This window comes from Pseudopipra pipra, chromosome 6 (genome assembly GCF_036250125.1).
Source record: "Pseudopipra pipra isolate bDixPip1 chromosome 6, bDixPip1.hap1, whole genome shotgun sequence".
In the NCBI taxonomy this organism is placed as follows: Eukaryota; Metazoa; Chordata; class Aves; order Passeriformes; family Pipridae; genus Pseudopipra; species Pseudopipra pipra.
The window spans coordinates 25867487-25888745 of record NC_087554.1 but is presented as its reverse complement, the minus strand read 5'-3'; the positions used below and the strand labels follow the sequence as shown (position 1 = coordinate 25888745).

Below are 21259 nucleotides of genomic sequence, written 5' to 3'. Positions count from 1 at the left end.
TGGCAGGAGCAGATTTGGCAGTGATAGGGAAGACACCTGAGGATATGGTCTCTCCCAGGGGCTGCCCCTATGCCCACTGTGGGGAGGCAGACGAGGGAAATGCCCATCCCACAGCACGTGCACACTGTCCCTCCACTGTTCCTTCTCACAGAGCTGGAGCCAGCTGTGTCGCCTTTTGGACAGCACAAATGAATTACACGTGAGCTGTGAGGAGAAGCCATCAGGTACATCACAGCTGCTCACCTTCCCTGCAGCCCAGCTGGAGCAGGTTTGCCATGTTAAGCCAGGTTGCAAAACACCACTAACAAACTGCCCCTCTAGAGGTCTTTTAAGGGGCAAAAAGGTGCTGCAGAATCACCTATAGATAGAGCTTTGTCCTGTCCCGGGCAGCAGCTGTGCAGGCAGAGTGTCCAGCTTCTTGCGTGCAGCACCCAGTCTCACCTTCTCCCAAGTAAGAGAGGGCTGGGACAGCAGACCTTGGAGGAAACCTTTGGAGAGAACTGCCCAGGTGGGTGAGCTCTGGGTGGCTCAAACACCCCTGGGCCAGGAGTGAGTCCAGTGCTGGGAATGTGCAGCTGTGAGTAGATGTGACAAGCTGTGGTCTCATCTCTCTGTGGGTCCCTGCCCTGCCTGGCTCTAGGAGCAACAACTGGGAAACTGCTGGGGCATTGTCGTCCTCTGTGCCCTGGGGACTGGCCCTGGTGGCTTCCCGTGGTCTGCAGCTGCTCGTGGTCTGTCCAGAGGGCTGGGTTGTTTGGTGGACTCTCCCAGCTGGGTCAAAGGAGTTGGCCCGTAGTTCCAGCAGGCAGGGGATCAAGCAGAGCAGCAGTGTCTTATATCAGGCTCTCAGTGCTCCTGCCTGCATGTCTGGCTCCCCGGTCCAGCAGCTTGCTGACCTGCTCAGACCACAGGCCTGGGTGTCTTGCATGCAGGGCCCTGCCTCTGCAGGCAGCATGAAGGAATACTTATCATCTTGTTCATTCATATTCATTCTGGCAGTTTCATGACCTGCACCGGAGCACTTTTCCCTGGCCCTCCAGGGCAGGGCATGCTGACACTGGCATCAGCAGTGTCAGACAGGGTGGGGGGGCAGCCTCATGGGGCTGGGTTCACTGTGCTCATGCTATTAGCACTCTGGGGCTAGACAAGTCCCATGCCCCCATGCAGGCCAACAAGCTTTCAGGTCATCAAATAACCACAGGTTCCTTCTTTGGCTTAAGTGCTTGCAGTTTGACACACTTCAGGTGCAAATGTGCATATGCCCAAGGAAGTGGCTGCAGCTCCCTGCTGCCTTGGGGATGGCTCCCCCAGGCTTGGCCCCACCTGCTCCCAGCCTCAGAAGTCAGGCAGAGCAGGAGATGCTGCTCTTTACCCATTGGTACATCCACCCCAGTTTGTTCACTGACATCTTTCAGTTGAAGTTCACCCCCAAGCCAGTTTTATTGCACTTTTATTTACAGAAAACACAGAAATAAAGCATTTAAATGTGTTGGGCTTTTACGAAACCACCCAATCACTTTTTTTTCCCTTTTTCTTTTATCTTTTGCGGGTTTTTGGCACAAAGAAATATCACAGGTGTTACCAAACAACCATGTAAGAGCAGCTGACCAACTGCCCAGCCCAATAACAGGACTTAAACAGACAGACATGTCACACCAAGATCAAAAATGAGGAGGTTGTTCCACTTTCACCTTCCAGTCTAACCTGCTCATTGAGGGGCAAGGGGAGTTATTCTGAAGAGGATGACACCGTTCATAAATTATATTTATATTTACCTCTTACATTGTAAAAGTAAACAGTGCAAAAGTACAGTACCCCAGATACCCTTTGATTTGGAAAGCTTGAAGGTTGCTTTATACATTTTGTGTGTTTTGTAAACATTGTTACCCATCCACAGTTCTAGCTCTTGCTTGTAGAGACCCAACTCCTCTTGGCATCCAAAACATATTGAGGGGCAGCAGTCACTTCCCCTGGACTCAGCTGTTGAGATTCCTGCTTAAGGTTTAGTGCAAATCTTGGAGAGGAAAAGACAAGAGAGAGAAAGAGGGGAAAACAAAACGAAATAAAACAAAATAAGGCATCAGTTAGTTAGAAACAGTCTGCATCAAAAGTGGGCCCGTTGGGGTTGCCTTAGGAGAAGGGCAGGAAGTCTCTCTCCTCCACCAGACTGATGGAGAGGTTCTTCAGCTCCTCCTCGGAGCCAGCAGTTTTGTAGCCGAGCTGTGCCAGCACCTGCTGGCAGGCGTGCTGGGTGAACGCCACGATCTCGTAGGACAGACGGAACCGCCACTTCTCTGCCGTTGCCGCTGAGTTGCGCACTGTCCCGTACTTGTGCTTGGAGGAGGACCTGTCTCCTCGGGTGTTGTTCTGTATCCAGCGCTCAACATTGCTGTCCATGGGGATGCCCAGAAAATCATAGATCTCCTCAGTCTTTTTCATGGGGTTCCTGGCCAGGTCTTCGTACCGCACCAGCATGTACTTGCCCTTGAGCCATGGTGGCCGGTTGAGGCCGGTGGACACAGAGTTCCAGAAGTCCTCGCACACTGTGGTGAGCTGGGTCACGTCCAGGTTGTACGGCTTCCTGCCAGTGCCATCCCAGATCCTCCACAGCCTGTAGGTGTCCCGGAAGGTCTCGCTCCGGGATGCCAGGATCCCCCGGGGGTCCCTCACTAGCTGGATGACCTTCAAGTTCAGCCGCGGGTCCTCCACCAAGGCCCGGAGATCACTGACCTCAGGCACCCGCACAGTTTTGATGGCCACATGCCCGTGCTCTCTACAGGACTCAGTGGCCAGAGTCAGGTTCAAGGTCCCACATTTCTTCACACAGTCTCCCTCCTCCAAGTGGAGATCCACAGCTCCCAGGGATTCACAGACAGGTGGTGAGCACAGGGCCTTGCTGGCTCCCCTGCGGAAGAGGCGGTCGGTGGTGTGGTTGACAGGCTGGGGCTTGATGTAGTTCTCCAAGAAGTAGAGGTCGCAGTCATACAGGCTCCTCAGCAGGTCTCGGCTGGCCCCCAGCATGACCCGCCTGTCCGTCGTACTCTTGCTCTGGGTCAGCTTTGGGATCAGGGTGTACTGGACATGGTAGAGGGGCTCAAATAAATAGAAGACATCAAAGTGCTGGTTAAACAACTGCCCGACAAACGAGGAGCCACTGCGGGTGGTGGCAAGGATGAGAACGTGCGTCTTCCTGGAGAGGTTATACGAGTAAGTGGGGCTCTCATCGCACAGCCTCTCAGTCACATCAGTGTCCTGGCTCAGGCTGCAGTTCACAGGGTTAGGGATGGGGCAGCTATGGAAAGACTTGGCAGTGAAGGTCCGGATTGCTGTGTACTGAATTGCAATGGATGCCAAGGCTAGTAGGAGGACAGCCTTCCAAGAACATTGCATGGCTGGTCACCTTCATGGAGCTTCTTCACAGGTTGTCTCAGTGTCTGCAATCCAACAGAGAAGTTAGTGGTTGAGCATGGACTTCCAAGTATCTGACTGCTGGGGCTTACCAACAAACACCCTCCCAATGTATGTTCATCAGTCATAACCACTTGAACCCCAGTCACACGCTGCAGAGCTCCATTTCAGACACAGGAAAGACCAGGCAGAGTCTGGCAGTCCTGGAGAAACATGTCCAGCCAGGACTTCATCCCTCTTTCTTACAGGCTGTACACAAATCCTATGCCCCATGGGTCACCCCATGCCCTGCAACCCAGGTGGGGGGATGTCAGAGCTTGGTGGTAACACTGTCTGTATGCCTCCATCCAGCTACTGCAAACCCTCCTCCCCACCTGCCAGTGCCTTTGACATGCAAGGGCAGGAGCTGTGGGAGGGAAAGGACAGAGGATGGTGCCATCTTGTCTCCATCCTTTCTGTCCAGCTGTCAGGATAAGGCATGGCCCATCCAGGCCAACAACTTCCTGCTTGGAAGAGGGGCAATGTCTCTCTTGGAGTGCAAACCTCCCTGCTTAGAGGTCCGACAGCCAGGCCAGCTCAATTTGTCAGCCTCTGGGGATGAGCAGCAGCCAGAGCTGTGCCCCAGCTGCCAGCCCAGTATGCCCCCAGCACTTAGCTCATGGGGCTGGTAGGATCCTGCTCCACTCTGGGATTCAGGCCTCTCCTATTCTGAGTACCAAAAGGGAAAAGCAATACTACAAAGGAGGAAGCGTGAGAAACTGCACCCCTTCCATCCTCTATTGCCAACAGTGCAGCAGCAGAAGCCCTTGGCATCAGGGGCGGGTGCAGGGAAGAGTGGGGCTGTAGCTGCACAGGACAACTTCAGTAGTGCTAACCCCTGCCTTGCTGCTGCCCACACATGGGCAAAGGTAAGGGAAACTGGGCAGGACATTTGGATAGGGTGCTCAGGGACTGTGAGGCGAGGAGCACCCGTCATGCCTGGGGAGCTGCCGCACTGCTGGGGGGGGATGTAACCACGGTGGTCCTTTAACATTCCCCCCTGTTCACTAACCAAATAATGTTCATAGACTGCACTGCTGCTCTCCAAAGCACAAGGTTTCACATCCACATACTATTACTCCCCACAGTCAGTGGGACTGGGAGGCAGGAGAAAGCAGACGCATCCCAGAAACCCCAAAGCTAAAACACCTGTGTGGGGGAGACACCTCAGTATTAGCAATGGCTTTGAAGCTCCCCTGCACCCACTTTCCTTTGCCCATCTTCCTTCCATGTCCTCCCTCTCACAGTATGCTACATTCACCTGTGCATGTGCCTCTGCAAGCCTCCTTTCCACCACCTCAGGCAAACCAAGGGGACTAAGACTTAAGTATCTCTGCTCCCTGCCCTTCCTTCCCACTGCAACATCACTACCATTGCTTCCTCTTCCCCACTCTCTGTGTGTCCCCAGGGAGAACAATGTGCTGGCCCCAAGCTTGTGGTGAGCCCCAGCGCTCCTGCCACTGTGGGTGGGACTGTCAGAGCTGCTGCTGTCCATGCCTCTGAGAGAGACCAAGGGGCCAGCGATGGATTTCAGCACATGAGGCCTATTCAAGCCCACTGAAATGCCTGATGGGCTTGGGACAATGCAATGCTTCTCACGTGTGTTCCCTGCAGAGCCCATGGCAGCTAGCATGGTGTGTTGTTCCCATATCCTCAATGTGTCCCACTCCCCAGAGAGACCCTGTCACCCAGAAAATGACACCAGGAGGGGAGCTTAAGCCTGCAGGCAAGTCAGAAACCTTCTTACTTATTTTAATTAAAATTTTTATTATTTATTAATTTCCCCACCTGCTTTGTGCAGGCAGGAGGCTTCAGGAACTACCAACTCCAGAGACCTCTTGCTGGGAGCAGGGGTTTAGAGCAGGACCCCAGGACAGGGGGTCTACCACAGCTGCTGCAGGCAACCCCCCACCAGCCCTCCCTGTGTCTGTGTACTAAGAGCTGTGCTTTAGACCCATGACGATGCTTTAAATACAGGTTGCTTTCTCCTGGACTGCTGCCTGACAGGGATTATGGCATGTGGCAGGGGAGTCAAAGTTGCAGATGCTTGGCTATCGCTGCTGCTGGATTAGGATTACCCACCCTGCAGAGGAGAGACCTGGTCCCAGTGTCCACATGGGATATTCTATCCCTTGGATAAAGTGTTTTTCCAGGTCTGCTAAGTTAGAACAGGAGGGTCCCTGCTGGCATCTTCTGGCCCAGGTGGCTTCTGCATGCTCCCTAGGTGGAAGCTGCAGTGGGAATGCTTTCCTGCTCTCTAGTGATGGCCAACCACACTGCATCTCTCATGCACAACCTCAACTTCTGCTCTTTGTTTCACTGCTGATGGATGCTGGAGCAGATGCAACTCAGACTGTCCGCATTGTAGCAGAAACCTGCTGCTGGCTCCCCAAAAAAGGCAAACTAGAGACCAGATGCCTCCTTGGTCCCAATTCCCACTGGATCACTGGCTGCGAGCGCTTCAGGTTCTCCACCCACCCCAATCCATTCCCCTTCACAATGCCCCATGCTGCAGAGGGGAAGAAACAGGGTGTTGATTCACCTCCTTGGCAGAGCAGGTGCTAAACTACAGCCCAGCTTCAGCCTCGGCTGCCCCTTGACACCCTTGGTGTGTGCCCTGCCCATCTGCTGAGCCTCAGTCAGGGAGGGGCAGGTTTTGGGAGAAGTCTTCCCTCCCTGATGTCTCATCTGTGGCCTTTAAATCCAGCCAGAGCCTCCTTTCCCCCCACGGTGGCTCTCCTGTCTCCTCCCATCACTGCCTGTCCCTGAGGGGCTGCAGTTCCTGCTTAGTCCAACCCTGGGCAGCAACTGGCAGCTGGGTGCTCTGGGGCAGCAGAAGCACATGGCACCCGGGAGCTGCCAACACAGCTGAGGATCACTTTAACTCACACTCCCCCTTGTTCACCTGTCAGATACAGGCAGCTGGTGTGAGCACCTGCCCAGGAGGAGGGGTGCTGGGCTCCGCACGGCTCAGAGCGGGCTGGCTGAGCAGCGGCTGCAGCCAACATGCTGCAGGAGGATGTGTCCTGCACACAGGCACAGCAGGACAGCTGCTCACACTCCCATCCCTGCCCTGAGGGACCTTGTTCTTAAATTGGCCTGTTCTCTTCAGGTGCTGATACCTGGGCCCAACAGTTCAGTCAGCAGCTGGAGTGAGGGCTGTGCCCACATGGGGCTGCATCTGAGAGTCCTGGGTGAGGTATGTAGTGCTCTGGCTCCTCAGCCCTAGCCCATGGGATGCTGTAACCATGGGAGTCATCTGAAACGCTGGCCTCACAGATGTTTCTAACACAGATGTGTTAGAAGTGTTCCCAGCCAAAATCACCCTCTGCTATGTCTCCAGCTCAGCTCCGCCAAAGATGACGAGCAAATGCAGTCCAAGGGTGGGAGGTGAGTCCACTATGTCCCTCCGGGCAGTTGGGGCTATGAGATGGAGCACGAGGTGGGGGTAGGTCAATTGTACCTTCCAGCCCACAGGCACTTGCTGGCACAGCAAGGGACCTTTGAGAAGGCACATGAGCTCTTTTTGCCCCTTCCCCAACTCTAACCTCCCTCTGGTCACAGCATGCCAGACTGCGCTCCACTGCCTTGCCTGCATCCCTATCCAGCTGCCTGTGGCTGCACTGGGACCAGGCTGTCCACAAGGAATACGCAGCTTCCGGCAAATGGCCCCAAGTGCAGCAGGAGGCCAGCCAGTGCCTGGCACAGGGACAGAAGCATTGTCTGTGGGAAGAGGAAGGTGCTGAGCCTTTCCTCTTCCCTGCCCCACTTCCCGCAGCCTTGAGCCCAGAGGAAGGGAGAGGATGGGCTCAGGCATTGCAGCCTCCTCCACCCTGTGTACCTGCCAACAGCAGCAGATGCATAATCACCTGCCTTCCTCTTCCTCCTCCTCCTCCTCCTCCCCCCCTGAGGAGCACTGCTCAGAGAAGGATGAGCAGGCGAAAAACCAGCAAGACAGCCCAGGAGCCCCAGGGATATCAGAGGCGATGAATTAAGCTGAATGGCATCTGTGAGTCACTGGTGAGGGGAGCAGCGAATGCGGCCAGCCAGCCGCTGTGCAGCGGAGACCCAGAGCTTCTCTTTTGGGGATGATCCTCCCAGGTTTGAAGGGAATAACCTGCTTTTGGAGCTGTGCAGCAGGGCCACAGCACCAAAGGCTGTGCTGGCAACTGAGTTCAGGTGCTGCCAGGCAGGCTGGACTCAACGGGGTTGCTGCAGGGGTCAGTGCAACTCACAGGTCTTCTGCCCCCCCAAAAGCAGCAGGGGCAGAGCCTCACCGCACTGTGGCACTGTCATCCTCTTAGGGGGCTCTCACGGCAACTCCACATGTGTGGCTGCCCTGACTCCTGCCCCAAGCTTTCCTTGCAGGTTCCCTTGCAGCTCCCCAAAGGTGGCTGTGTTTGGGCAACTCAGGGGTGATGGCAGCTTTAGGCAAGACTCCTTGCAGTAACTGATACTGTTATTGCTGTACCCAAGGCTCTCTCAAGGGACAGTCAAAAAAACCTGCTCTTTTTTGTTACCTTCCAGGCTGTGCCCTTCTCTCAACAGCTCCCCAGAAGTTGTACCCTCAGCCCGTCTGGGCTCATCTTGAGCTCTCTCACCAGTGTCAGGGAAATCCCTCTGTTTTTCCCCATGGTAGAGAGGAAGGGAAAAGGGAGTGGAAGAAGATGCGAGGGTCTGTGCCATGCTCCAGCCTTGGCATAAGCCCCAGCACCAGGGTGATGCACTGGAGGAGTGTCTGCGCCTCACTAGTCCTTCCTGCGGGCCTGACTGGTGCCAGTCCAGCTACCGGCACCCTCTATCCCCAAAACCGATTCCCGCCAGCAAGGCTGTTTCCATGGAAACGGCAGAGTGACTCAGGACTTTGGGACCAGCTGGAAAACACAACTGTGAGCAGTGATTGCCTGAGAGGTGCCGGGGTCTCGGTGCCAGGAAGACGGGTGGATGACCGCAGGGAGCGCGCAAGGCTGCCTGCCCACCTGCCTGCATGCTGGGACATGCTGGCACCGGCACAGAGGAGCATACAGCACACCCCGCACAAGGCAAAGCCCATGCCAGGAGTTGCAAGGCAAAACCCCTCTCCTGACATAAATGTGACTGCAGCACTTGGAAGGCATTGCTGCAGCATGCTTACCGCGGGACACATCCCAAAACGTGCCTCATGGCAGTCAACCCCTCATCCCCCTCACCCCCTGAGACCCACACGTGCATAGTCATCCAGAGAATTCACAGCACCAACTTCAAAACCTGCTCAGCCCTGCACCCGTGTCCCCTGCCCAGCAAGCAACACCCCTGCATGCCTTGCCCAGGGCAGAGCGGCTTGTTGGAGGGCTGCCCGAGGAGACAAGCAGCAGCCAGTGCCCAGCGGTGCCTCCCTTCCCAGCCAGCAGCTCCCTCCTGCAGCCCCGCTCCTCCTACCTCAGCACCCAGGCACAGAAATTAAGTTGCAGGGTTGCAAAACAACTCTCAGCCAGTGACCCACTGGCACAGGCCCTGCGACTTCCTGATGTGCTCTCACTGAGCAAAGACTTTATCCAGTAAAACAATATGCTGTGGCCACTGAGGCAGGGAAGATGGGCTCCTGATGGGGTTTGATCACAAGCATCCTACTCGGTCATAGCGGCTTAGTCATGCTGTTGGCTCTGCAAAAGCTGGCAGACACCAAACACGCCTGTGGGCCACCCAGCCTGGGTGCAGGCAGTCTGCACCCCACCGCCCCCCAGGGGAAAAGGAGACCACTGAAAAAAGCAGTGCCAAGCAGCCCCCCACCCCATCCCCTCACTGCAGGCATTGTCTGATTTTGGGTACCACCACAGACATGTGACTAGGGCTGGTCTCTGTCCTCAAGCCTCCCCCCCAGCAAGGCCCACCAATATGAGACCCTGATGGACTGGGAATGAGCCTTCAGCCTTGCCTCCTCTTCAGCCATACAGCACTAGAGCTTCCCTACTGTCACAGCTTCAAATGCCAGCCAGGGACTCATGCCCACCACCTTCCTCAGGTGCCTCACCGTACACCAGGTTGGAGGTGCTTTGTGCCCCGAGACTCGCTCTACTCTTGTGTTCATCACCTCCTGGAGCACTTTTCTAATGATAAAGCAGAGGACTCCGGTGCTCAAAGCCATCTCTGGCATGTCCCCTGCTCTTCTATCTCTGCCCATTCTCTCTGCATTTCAGAGGGACTGAAAGATCCTTTACCACCAAAAGATTACTGCCCACTTTGAGCAGCACTTAAACCATGACAGAACTTTCAACAGGGAATTTGATTTTTTTTCCTGTTGGCACACAGCATACACATTTTCAGTTAATTAATCACTATCAAATAATGCCAACCCCAGCCAGTCCCAGAGTTTTCTTATCACAACATCCACCTGTGCCTGTTTATCCTTCATCTGCTGAACGGCATCTGCCTCTTTCCGAGGATGCAGACGCCTCGGTAAACCAAATACAGGTGCTCTCCACCTTCCCCTGAGCCATCCACCAGCCTGTTGGTCCCCGCTTGCTCCCTCCCAGAGCACTCCCTGGCAGGAGCTGGAAGGCTCTTTCGGGATGAACGCGCTCATTCACCACCTCGAAACGCTCTTTGCAACGTACTCAACCTACGGCCGCGTCCAGAGCGCAAATCTCGAGCCGCACAGCTTTCCCGTAGGACTGCTCCATGCTATGGCGTGCTTCCCTCGCTCTGCGAGGTCTCGTCGCCAGCCTGCGCCCTCACGGCAGGTTTTTCAGACCGCGTTGAGGTCTGACAGCAAATGCCGGGGCATTCGCTCCGCCGGCTTGCGCGGCTACACGGCCGGGCAGGGCATCTGGCCTCCCGCTGCCACCGGGGACTTACTTGCTCCAGGCGGTAGCTCCTCGCCCAACAGCAGCCCAAGTTTCGCGACAGCTCGTTCCCCCGCGGGTCTGGGGCCAGGGCTGCTGCGCCCCCGCCGCTGAGGCAGCCCCGGGGGCGGCTCCCGGGTGTTCGCAGTCCGGGCCGGAGTCCCGCCGCAGCCAGCGCTGGGGACGAGCAGAAAAAGTCCCTCCCGCGGCTGCGGGCGATGTCTCGCTGCCTTGGAAAGTTGGTGGCGCGGAAAGGGTTACGGGAGAATCCCGGCCCGCCGCCCCCGGGCACCCCCGCCGATCTGCGCCGCTCTCCGCCCGCCCCAGCGTCCCTTACCTGGCGGAGCGCCGCGGCGGGCTGCCCCCCGCATCCCCGGCCGCGGCTCCTGGGGCAGGGGACGCCGAGCCCGGCCCGGCCCGGCCCGATCCGGGGGCGGCAGCCGGCAGAGCTCAGCGGGCGGCGCTGCGGGGGCTCATCCCTGCCCGCGCTGCCCTCCCTGCCCTGCCCTGCCCTGCCCGCGCGGGCAGCGCCGCGCGGGGCCGCCTCTCCACGCCTCTTCACGCCCCTCCGCGCCGGGCGAGGGGCGGGCGGGCAGGGACGGGGCTACGCCGCTCCCCTCCCTCTCTTTCCCTCCCTCCCTCCCTTTCTCCGCCCGGCAGCGCGCACGGGCGCACGCAGCACAGCGCCGGGCAGCGGCATCGGCACAGGCGGAGGCTCCGCGCCGCCCCGCGCTGCCCGCTCACCTCCCCGCGGCCGCTGGGCTCCCCGGCTTTGCCGAGCAGGAAACTCCCCGTTTCTTTATTTATCTCCCCGTTTCCTTATTTATCTCCCCGAGGCGCCCGGCCACAGAGGCATAGCCCCTCCCGCCGCGGGGGTGGTGTGGCCCGGTGAGGCTCCCCGCGTGAGAAGTGTCCCCCAGGCTGCGTGCTGGCAGGGACACAGGGATCCCCGCGGAACGGGGTCTGGATGCGAGGCAGCAGGTACCTCCAACCCTCCTCGCGCTCCAGTGCTGTGGCACCAGCAGCCACAGGGGCCCCGCCGCGCTTGGTAGCGGTGGTAGCGCGCATTCATTCCCTCGTTTTCCGGTGGCCTTTGCTCATCAAAACTAATATTGTCGTGGGGACTGGTTCTCTAGCGCCAGGAATCCTCTCTGTGCTGCCCAAGCCAGGGCTCACCGCCACGGGCAGGGACCAAAACCATCCTCGGTGGTGCAAGTGCCAAAATACTGGCAGATGATGGCACCTTCCCACCATCCTGACCACCTGGGAAGGTGGAATGGGACAGAGGAAAGGAAGCAGGGGAGGGTGTCAGGGCAGTTAAGGGAGCTGCACTCTTACAGTCACATTACTCTCTGCTTCTGCTTCTGTTTGACCCCTTGAAACAGTTCAGACATTTTACTTCTGGCAACTTTGAATGTTTCCCTTTTGTCCAGCACTTGCCAACTAAACTGCATTTTTAGCAGTTTAGCTGCAGCTCTGCTGAATTGGCAGCTGCCAGCAAGAGCCAGGTTATGATTCTGGAGATGCTATAACGGATATTCATTTTTTTATATCCCCCTTTTACATTGTGTATGTTTGGAGCTGGGCACTGTAAGAAATCACAGTGCTTTTCTTCTTACATCTATGTGAGCAACACTGAGCTCCTGAAAACCCCCTAAGCTCTGCAAGGAGCTCCCCAGCTCAGGGATTTCCAAATCTTCACCTCCAACTCTAGGCTTTGCAACACGTTAACTAACTGTGGGGTTACAGTACCAGCATGTTCATCAGCAGTTCTGAACAACTTCACTTGGCAGTGAGCAGGCTGTGAGTAACAGTGGAGCCCAGGTCTCCACGCTGCAATTGTGTCAAGAGAAAAATAAATCCCTGGGAACACTGGTCTCGCCTCTACTCTCAAAGGCCTGCTATGCTGCGACAATGAGTTCAGAGCTATGAGATTGCCTTTATATCCCAGGAAGCACAATGGCAGATCATCACGTTTTATGTTTAAGCATTTTGGACTTGCATTTGCTGTTTTAGGAGTACCCAGATCTTGTGTGTCCAAAAATACTGGTATTTCTCAAGTCTTTTACAATATCCTGACAGCCCTAGCCCTCTTAATCTAATTTTAGTAAACTTTGTAGGGATTTTATATTTATAAACAGTTGGTGCTTAAATATTATTTCCCTCACCATAGCAACAGCTCCCCATTGTAGCATTCATTACACCGTGCTATTGCCTTGGTATATCCCTGTTTTGAGTGAGAAAGCCCTGAAGCCACTTGCTTTCTTGCTCTTTTCCTGCACCTTGTGAAGGACAAGGACTGAGGCTTCTGCCTGCCTGACTCTTCCCGGAGCTGGAAAAGAGCCATACCACCAGCTGCTGCTGGAAACAAGCCGGTGGCCCTGGGGTTTCTGTTGCTGGTGCTTCTCAGGGAACATGTCAGCTCAGGCCAAGCCCTTCCTGCTGATTCACTTGCCATGGTGTAGCCCACCTTCTACCTATGAACCCATAGTACCTGTGCAATAGCCCCAAGTGCCACTCCCATGTGGCATACAGGCCTTCGGCTGCTCCGGGTGCCCATGATGTGCACCTGACGTATGCTCCCACTTACTTGGCACCTCCAGAGAGTGGTGGGGAGGAGCTGAGAGCAGGCATCCAGCTGGCCTATAGCCATAGCTGTATTCTGCTCCCACTGGGGGCCAAGTCACTGGAAGTGCAGGAATGGCAGGATTTCAAGGAGGTTGGCCAAACAGGGCATAAACCAACTTAGGGACCAGTGCCAGGAAGAAATCAAGGGGCTCACAGTAAGAATACAAGACCAGGCAGGCACCTGAGTGCTTCCCAGTCTTCTCAAAGAGTAAGGATTTTCTCCTCTCTTACACATTAACTGAGAAACAGTCTGAGCACTGAGAGTGCTCTGAAGTACATCTGAAAATATTCAGGGTGCCCCAAAACTTGGAGCAGTTCCACAGATACTTGGGCATGTACCTCCAGTTGCTGGGGGTTGTCCCCCCACCTGCAGGATTGGCACAGGTGTCTGGAGAACTTCCAAACACCAGTGGTCTGCATTGTGCGTCTACGCAACACCTGGGCTTAAAACATGAAATCGAACCTGGGGCAATCAAGATAACATGGCTATAGAGGCTGTCTCATACGAAAGAAAGCAATTTGAGAGAACGATGCAAAAAAAAAAGACGAATAAAACCAGGGTTGAAGGATAAAAAAATGCAAAAAGCAGGATTGAAGGACAAACAGATGCTTCTGATGATTTCAGCTGGCATGATTATATTTTCTGGTGCCCCCTGGTATTTTAAGTGTTAATCTAGAGAGATGCTGTTGGTTTGAAAGTTTACATATTACGGCTCTGTATCTCTGACTGGTGAGTATTAAAATATTAATTAGGCTATCTGGTGTGTGTTTGTGGTCAGTTTGCTTTCAGAGGAAAGGGCTGCTGTGACTGTACCTCACCCTCATCAAGAAAATTTGGTTCTGTTTAAAAGGCATTGTTTTTCCCCTGCATGGCTCTAGGCAGGAGAGCAGGGAGGCTGCTAGTGATTTGGAGAGTCAAAGAAACTCACCTTCTAAAATTTTCATCTGAGCCCAAATGCAGTTTGAAAGCATCCAATTTCCATGCTCTCCAGCAACAGATTTCTGTGAAGGGTTTGTATTTTCTTCTCTTGAGTTAAAGTTCAAAAAAATCTACCTTAGCAACATAATCTGTTTGGGAATATATATAATAAAATATCAATGTAGTTGTTAAGGTGATATGAAGGTTACTGTTCTAATCACTCAATATGCAGTCGGGAGCAAAGTTACGATTCCGTCAGTAACCTGGCCACGTTACATACCCCGTACATCTTGCGAAACACCATTAACATAAAGAGCAATGTATTAAGGCACATAAATTTAAAGGCAGACTAATAGAAGATACTATTTTAGTGCTTAAGCATGGCATTTTGAGAATTTGTGTCAGACTGTACTGTAGTGTTTGTAAACCCACCTGCATGCTACGTTTTTTTCTGCGGGAGGAGAGGAGGCTCTCCCCGGGGCTGCAGTGCTGACATGCCGTTCCGGCTGGCTCCCGGCAGCAATGGAGGAACCCTCCCGCCTGGCTGAGGCTTCCCATGCTGGAAGAAAGCATCTCTCAGGGCTAAGATGACAAAAACTTTGCTGCCCCGCGGGCCAAGTATGCGCAGAGGATGGAGAGGTATGTCGCAGAGGAAGAGCCGCTGTTCCGCTGGCTGGCGGCTGCTCGGCAGCAGCGTGGCTACGGCTGGGGCATTGCAGCAGGGTGGGAGCCGTGGGAGGGCTGCGACGAAGCGGGGATTGCCGCTGCCTCTCCTCTGCCCCGTGACTCCCTTTGCAGGGCGATGGGGTGCAAGCCTCCCTGCGAGGAGTTTCTGAAGTCTGCCAGAGCCCGGTGGGGTTACCGAAATCATTCCTAAACCCCGTAGGAGCGCCAGCCGAGACTTCTCAGAGTGATTTTTTGATACCTTAATGGACAAAGGCTGGAATATTTTGGGGACACTTGACTTTCAGAAAATGTCCTTTCTCATTGGCCTTAATGTAAAAGCTTTAACAAAACACTTAATCCTTCTGTAGTTCAGACGCAGTGATAAACAGCTCATGCTATAATCCCTTCTTTTGAGGAGTTTATAAAATATGTATATGCAGGACTGGTAATGTACCCCAGCCTTTCAGTCCCCCTTCCTTTTTGGTTTGCCCTCCCAAGAGCCACAACAAGTCAATATAACACACAAGATAAAGGAAATGGATGAGGACAAAAGTAACTGCCTGAATGTTATGCACTCACTTTGACATATTCACATCATCATGGCTACAGATCAGTTTTAAATTGCTGGATGGGGGTGAGATTCTCCTCCTCTATACAAAAATAAGCACAACCAACTATCTATTTGTAAAATCCAAGACTTTAAGGGCCAAATAGTCATTGTGATGCTCACCCTTGCCCCTGTGAGTGACAGGCTACAGCCTTGTACCCAGTAATTCCTGCACCAGAGCCATTGGCAGGGTACAGGCACACCTTTGTCTGAGGAGAGATGCCTTTGTTTATGTGGGTGAGTTATTCCAGAGCCTGATGCACCTGATGGTGAAACATGGTCCTTATACCTAGTCTGGAGGTGTTGAGTTTTGGCTTCCAGCCACTGGATTGCATTATGCCTTTGCTATTAGATTAAAGAGCTATCTACCATCTGAACTATTTCTCCCATGTAGATATTAATAGATCTTGATCAAGGCACCTCTTAACCTTCTCTCTGAGAAGTTAAATAGACTAAACTTCTTTAACTCTCACAACAAAGCAGTTTTCTGGGCTTTTCATGATTCTTGCTGGTCTCTCCAACCTGCCTGATGTCTGCTTGAAAATACAGACTCCACAAGCACAGGGAGCATCTCAGGACTGACGGTGAAAGCAGCTGTGCTAACTCATTTCAGCTAAGGATCTTACCTTGGCTCAGCATACCATTGTCACCAGCCTGGGCTGGTGGCCCTCTTAGCATTCCATCTTAGTCCAAATAAACCTCCCAGGAAAAGGTCAGACCTTACGAGCTCCTGGGGTCTGCCTCACTCCTAGCACAGAAAGTGACATAAATGGGACACAGTGCAGTTCTCCCTCAACCTTCCTACTTGGCCCCCAGCCATGGTCATTCTGAGATGAGCTCAGTTGGTTAGAGCCTGGTGCTAATAATGCCAAGGTTGTGGATTTGATCCCTGTATGGGCCATTCACTAGAGCTGGACTAGATGATCCTTGTGGGTCCCTTCCAACTTAGAATATTCTGTGATGCTGTGATCCCTCCCAGGCCTGTTCCCACCTCCCTTGAGGTGACATCAACCGGAAAATCATCTGCTGTTGGAGACTTTAAGCCAGTATCAAAAGCTGTATTGAACTTTCACATGTGATTGTATTTTTTTTTTCTTCTCTAAAAGTGTATATCAGGCTTCATGGTGTTAAGCATGCCCCATAAATCATGTTGTATCCAAGTCAATGATTTTACTCAGCCTTTGTTTTTCATAGTCCCATTTTCTTGGGGAGTTCAAAATACAGTAGTAATTGTAACACTGCATCTGGTACTTTTAGTAAAAATCATTCACACATTGTGAATTTACAGAGGGGTTGGGTAGGTATTTACTAAGATGTGGTATTTACTAAGACATTCCGTGTTTCACTGGAGTGACAAAGAGGGATTTGTGAAAGTGTCAGTGAAGACCTGAGATGGAAAGCTTGGTTAAAGAGCAGTTTGTCTTTGGGGCAACCCACACCACTTCCTAACCGGTCCTGTGCCACTGCCTCACTGCCAGCCCCAGAGAGCCTCCCCAGCTGCCTCAGACAGGCAGAAAAACTCTCAGAAACTGTTTCTCAGGATTTCTTGGTGGCATTAGGTACGTGATTTGCTTTGATCTCATAATGAATAGCAAGGCCATCAGAGCCAGCCATGAACGCCACCTTCATGCCATGCCAGGGTGAGGTGCTCTGTGCTCATAAACTTGGATGTCTTGAAAATTTCTGTAAGTGGCTGAAGAATAGGAGTCATTTGATCATAGTGTAAGACAGCAAGATCTTACAGAAGGGGAAGGTGACTTTATTATACAAAACCTCTAAGCCAGTTGTGTTCACCCATGCACGCTCTGTGACGTACAAACACCCAGATGTCTGTCCCCAAGGGTTCTTCAGGATCTCTGCAACCTGATGGGCAGGGGATTCTGGTCACTGGGTCCTCCCTCTGATTCCCTTCTTGCTGGGAAATCATGAACTAGTTTGTTGGACTGATATTGTCTGTCTGTTCAGAGTTGTCTTTTGCAATTATGTTCCTGTTGGGTTAACAGGAAGTAATAAAATGCTGCTGTCTTCTGCTAACACAGCGTCTGTCCTGGGGCTTATCAGAACCTGGGCTTGGTGGTGCTCAGCTTGACTAACTGGAAATGCATCTTTGGTTATGAATACAGCCCTTCTTTTAGTCCCTGTTCTACTTTTCCCTTGGTTCATACACCCATAAACTTGCATTTGTCTTGCATCCATACCAGCCCTAATATTTCCATTAAAAGTCTCTGCAAGGGCTAAGATGGGGAACAGCCTGCCACCTGCTAGGCCTGGATGCCATGTGTCCTCCATGTAGGGGGAAAGCAGAGCCCCTTCTTGCTAACTGCCCAGGGCTGGGATGCTGGCCATAGAAAAAGGAGTAGATTCTACTGGACCTTAGAGCAGGTCTGTCCCAGTATCCCAGCATTGTGGGTCAGATTAGTTCCCCATTTTGGAAAAAGAAGGATGCAAGGTCTTAAGAGTGTGTGGTGCTGTTTGTTCTTATTGTTACTTGCAATACTTCAGAGTTTTTTTAAGTTGCTTTGAGGTTGATATGGCCATGGCCACCACATCTGATAGGGACCCCCTCAGAGCACAGGCACCTTAGGAGGAATTGGCCAGTCCCCAGGGAAAGTGGGGAGGCTGCTGGATTCTGTTTGCAGTGCTTGAGACTAGAGAAAAGTCTGATTGAAGGGCTGTAGTTCTGTCCTGAGGTAGTTTTGCCTCTACCCTGACTTGGGGGATTGCATATGGCGAGGGGCGCAGCTGCCAAAGGAGCATAAGGGAGCAGGGTGCTTGACGAGAAGGGGCTGCCGGCCTGGCCATGAGGAGGCAGGGGGTGATGGCACCCACTGTGCCCCTAGCCCCGACCCAAAGAGGAAAGGGCTATGGCAGACAGTCCAGGGCAGTGGTACTCCTAGCATCCCAGAGCTGTGCCTCTGCTGGAGAGCCAGGTGTGACCCACATCACTGGCATGCACAGTATCTGCTCCACCTCCCCAGCCTTTTAGATGTGGTTGTCACACTTCTGCAGAACCTTAATTAGCTCAGCATCAGTGGAGTCTTTCATTTCATCCCAAACTGCACAAAGTTCACAAAGCCTCCATGGGAGCCTTCACGCAACCAGGATGCACGTGAGTTGGTGCCTGTAGAAGATGTAGAAGACCTTCAGAGAAAATAGTGAGGAAAGGAGAGAGCTTAACATCCACTCGAGGAAACTTTTGCTGCCAGGGAAAAGCTAACATGGGAAGAAATTAATTTTGCATTCAGGGTCCTGTGATGTTCTCTTTATCTGTCTGCCCCAGAAGGTAACTCCCTTGCTACCAGTGATAAAATTCTCACAGACATGCCTGTCTCACGGGGGGGCCAGGCAGGCCATAAAGCACAGGGGGACAACACAGCCTGGGGTTTTATTGCGCATGCGAAAGGTGTTGTAAAAGCACCAAAAAGGGTTTCCATTTTCTGCCTTCTCAGCCAGCTATCTTGCAGTGTTCTTGATTGTTAAAATTAATTTTCTTTGAAGCTTTGGCCACAGCCTGGTGCCTGGAGTTACCTGCATGTATTTAATCCTTACACTGCAAGCCCAGAAAGCACCCCAAGCATCTGTTTGTCTCTACGAATGGACAGGTCCCCAAGGACCTGTCTCTCCAGCTGCTGCTCTGGTGCCTCGGAGGGTGCTCGGAGGGTGCTCAGAGGATGCAGAAAGCTGTGCATTGAAGCCCTGTGCAGTGAGCCCCGTTGGGTACCAGCCCCATGCCCTCTCCACAAAACACTGTGGCATCCACAAGACTGGAAAGGGCTTCCCCACTGGCAGGCACACAGTGCTTCTTGCCAGAATGCACGGCTGCCCTGGGAGGGAAGGAGATGAGCCTGCTCCCCACTGGGTCTGTGCTGACAAAGGTGGGGAGCTGCTGTTTCACCCTGTCCTGAAACACCCAATCTCTGAAACACTGCCCATGTGGTTGGCAAAAGCTTCCTGGCTTCAGGGCTGGGAGAGAAAATGTCATTAGCCATGTGACAGGTCACACAGCCAGGTCACCACGGAAGTAGTTTTTCCTTTAACACACTTAGGGTGCAGTGGGGTGGGAGAGACCAGAGGTCTTTGCCTCTGGCACCTTGCCACCCCTTGCAAAGTACGCCCCAGCCCAGCCTGCTGCAGCTCCAGGTGCCGGAAGCCTTGGGGCCAACTTCCCTGAGCAGGCGTCCTTCCTTCCTCCGATTTGTGTGTGTACTGGTGGCTGCAGGAGCTTAATGTGTGTTTACTGTTGGCTGCAGGAGCTGCCAAGGGCCATGGAGAGCTGGAGTCCTGCCACTGCTCCCCCCCAGCCAGCCAGGCTGGATCTCACTGAGCCCCCTCCCAAGGAGAGGGGGAGCACAGAGCACAGAGAGAGTCCATCAGCTGCTTTGAGGAGCATTGGGGTGGCTGTGGCCTTGCTTAGCAGAGCTGCAGCATCATGTTGAAGGGCTGAGGATGAGCAACAAAGTCAGCTCTGGGGAGTCCAAAGAGTTGTGATGCTGTGCCAGAGAGGTGAGGCTGACAGAGGTGGGGGTAGGAGGATAAATGCAGAGGCTGCTCTCATTTGGGAGCTGCAGAAGCACATGCCAGGTGCCTCATCCTTCTGCAGCTCCTGACTGAGGGCAGCATTACAAACTAGCCTTTTTATAGAGGTCTGTGAGGTCAGGGCTGCCAGCATCCAGGCATGGGCCAGGCTGGCCCCTGCACCAGCCAGGAGCACAGGGCACCCACCACCCTCAATGCTGCCTGTGTCCCTGCCTCCACCCTTGCCAACAATGAGCCCTTTCAGGGAGCCATAGCCAGCCCACCCATGGCAGCTCTGCCTGCAAGCATGGCAGCAGGGGTAAGCAGGCTGCAGGCAGCAGGCTCAGGCACCACAGAAGTCAGAGTCCCCTCCTGCAAACCCAGCGGCATCTCCCACCCTGGCCATGCTGCCCTGGTGTTGCAGCTCCCTCTGTTCCTGCGTGTGCAGGTTGCTTGTTTACATGGGCTTCCCCTGCAAACCAGGCTGGGAAAGAGGGTGAAGAGTCAGGGCTTCATTCAAGATACTAATAGGGAGTTCTAGATGGTCCCGTGGGGACATGGGGGCGATGTGAGAGCTGAGGCAGCCTAAGGGTCCGTAGCACCATGGATGTGGTAGCATCCTGGCTGGGGTCCGTGGGGATTTTTGCTGCAGGCTTCCTGCTTGTGTACATGTGGCTACTGCTGTCAGTATTTGAGCATCAAAATTCTGGATTAGCTCTATGATACAGATTGAGGAGGTGCTTTCCTAATTCATTCAGCTCCCCAAGCCCTCCTGCTGCCTCCTGCTTCCCCTGTTCAGGGCTTGCCTATGCTCTTGGCTGTAGCTTTTCAGCCTCCAGCACTGGCTGCTCTGATGGCTCTGCTGGAGGGGGGACAAAGAAGCAGCTTTTGTCACTACAGGACACCTCTTCTGCTGAGCCTGCATGTTGGTGCTGCTTCTCCTCCAGGCGTAACACTGGAACTGATTCCCAGGTTGCTGACCCAGCACGGTGACAGGAGCAGTCAAGGACACTGACTAGGGCAGGGACACTGCTTGGTGTCACAAGAAGATGCCCTGGATCCTCTTGGGCCAAAGCAGTGAACATGCAGGGTCTCTTGGGCAGGGCCCCTGCACTCTGCATGGACTTTGCCTAGTTCCTCCTCAAGATGCCCTTGAAAAAGGTTCATGGCTGCAAAAGTGAATGGCAATGTAGATTCTATTTGTGCACTGTTCTCACAGCAGCCAGCAACACATCTCAGGACTGTCTCAGGGCCTGATCCTTTCCTGAGGAGTGTGGTTAGATGGCTTGTAGAAGAGTCAGAAAGAAAAAAGGATCACGCATGGAATGGGATGCACCAGCACGAGAAGTCATCTGGGGCATGGGGGCCTTGCTGGCTCCCCAGACAGGCTTGCAGGAAACCTGTGTAAAGAGAAGGGTCTTAGACTTCACATCAGGACACTGTGGAGACTTGATACTGGAAGTTTGATGTCTTGAGCCATTTTGTAGTCCCACGTGTTTTAGGCTTTGACTCTATCCTTGTTCTTCCTCAGTGGCTTCTGCTACTGTCCCAGGCAGCTGTGAAGCTCCTTACTTGCACCTTCTGGTTTGATTTGGTGGACCACTTGCTTTTTGCACTTGTTCTTTTGTCGCACTTGTTTTAGAGCTGTATTGATTT

General features: G+C 53.5%; 2 protein-coding genes across 4 annotated transcripts in view; one reads left to right on the top strand and one right to left on the bottom strand.

Annotated features, from left to right (window-relative positions):
* Positions 1 to 1415: 1415 nt before the first annotated feature.
* On the bottom strand, positions 1416 to 14397 carry CHST1 (carbohydrate sulfotransferase 1). Of its 3 annotated transcripts, none has more exons than XM_064658030.1 (2): positions 14248 to 14397; positions 1416 to 3434 (listed from the first exon to the last, which is right to left on the bottom strand). In XM_064658030.1, exon 2 carries the CDS (start codon positions 3388 to 3390, stop codon positions 2131 to 2133), a length of 1260 nt encoding a protein of 419 aa, XP_064514100.1. In that variant the 5' UTR covers positions 3391 to 3434; positions 14248 to 14397; the 3' UTR covers positions 1416 to 2130. The 3 variants fall into 3 exon arrangements, with proteins under 3 accessions (XP_064514100.1, XP_064514099.1, XP_064514101.1); XM_064658029.1 differs by lacking the exon at positions 14248 to 14397 and adding an exon at positions 10606 to 10788; XM_064658031.1 differs by lacking the exon at positions 14248 to 14397 and adding an exon at positions 10282 to 10529.
* A 34-nt stretch (positions 14398 to 14431) lies between these two features.
* Positions 14432 to 21259, top strand: part of CRY2 (cryptochrome circadian regulator 2) — an 83223-nt gene continuing 76395 nt past the window's right edge. The window contains exon 1 of the mRNA XM_064658028.1: positions 14432 to 14454. Within this exon, the coding sequence (XP_064514098.1) occupies positions 14447 to 14454 (8 nt within the window). The 5' untranslated portion in view covers positions 14432 to 14446. The remainder of the gene's footprint in view (positions 14455 to 21259) is intronic.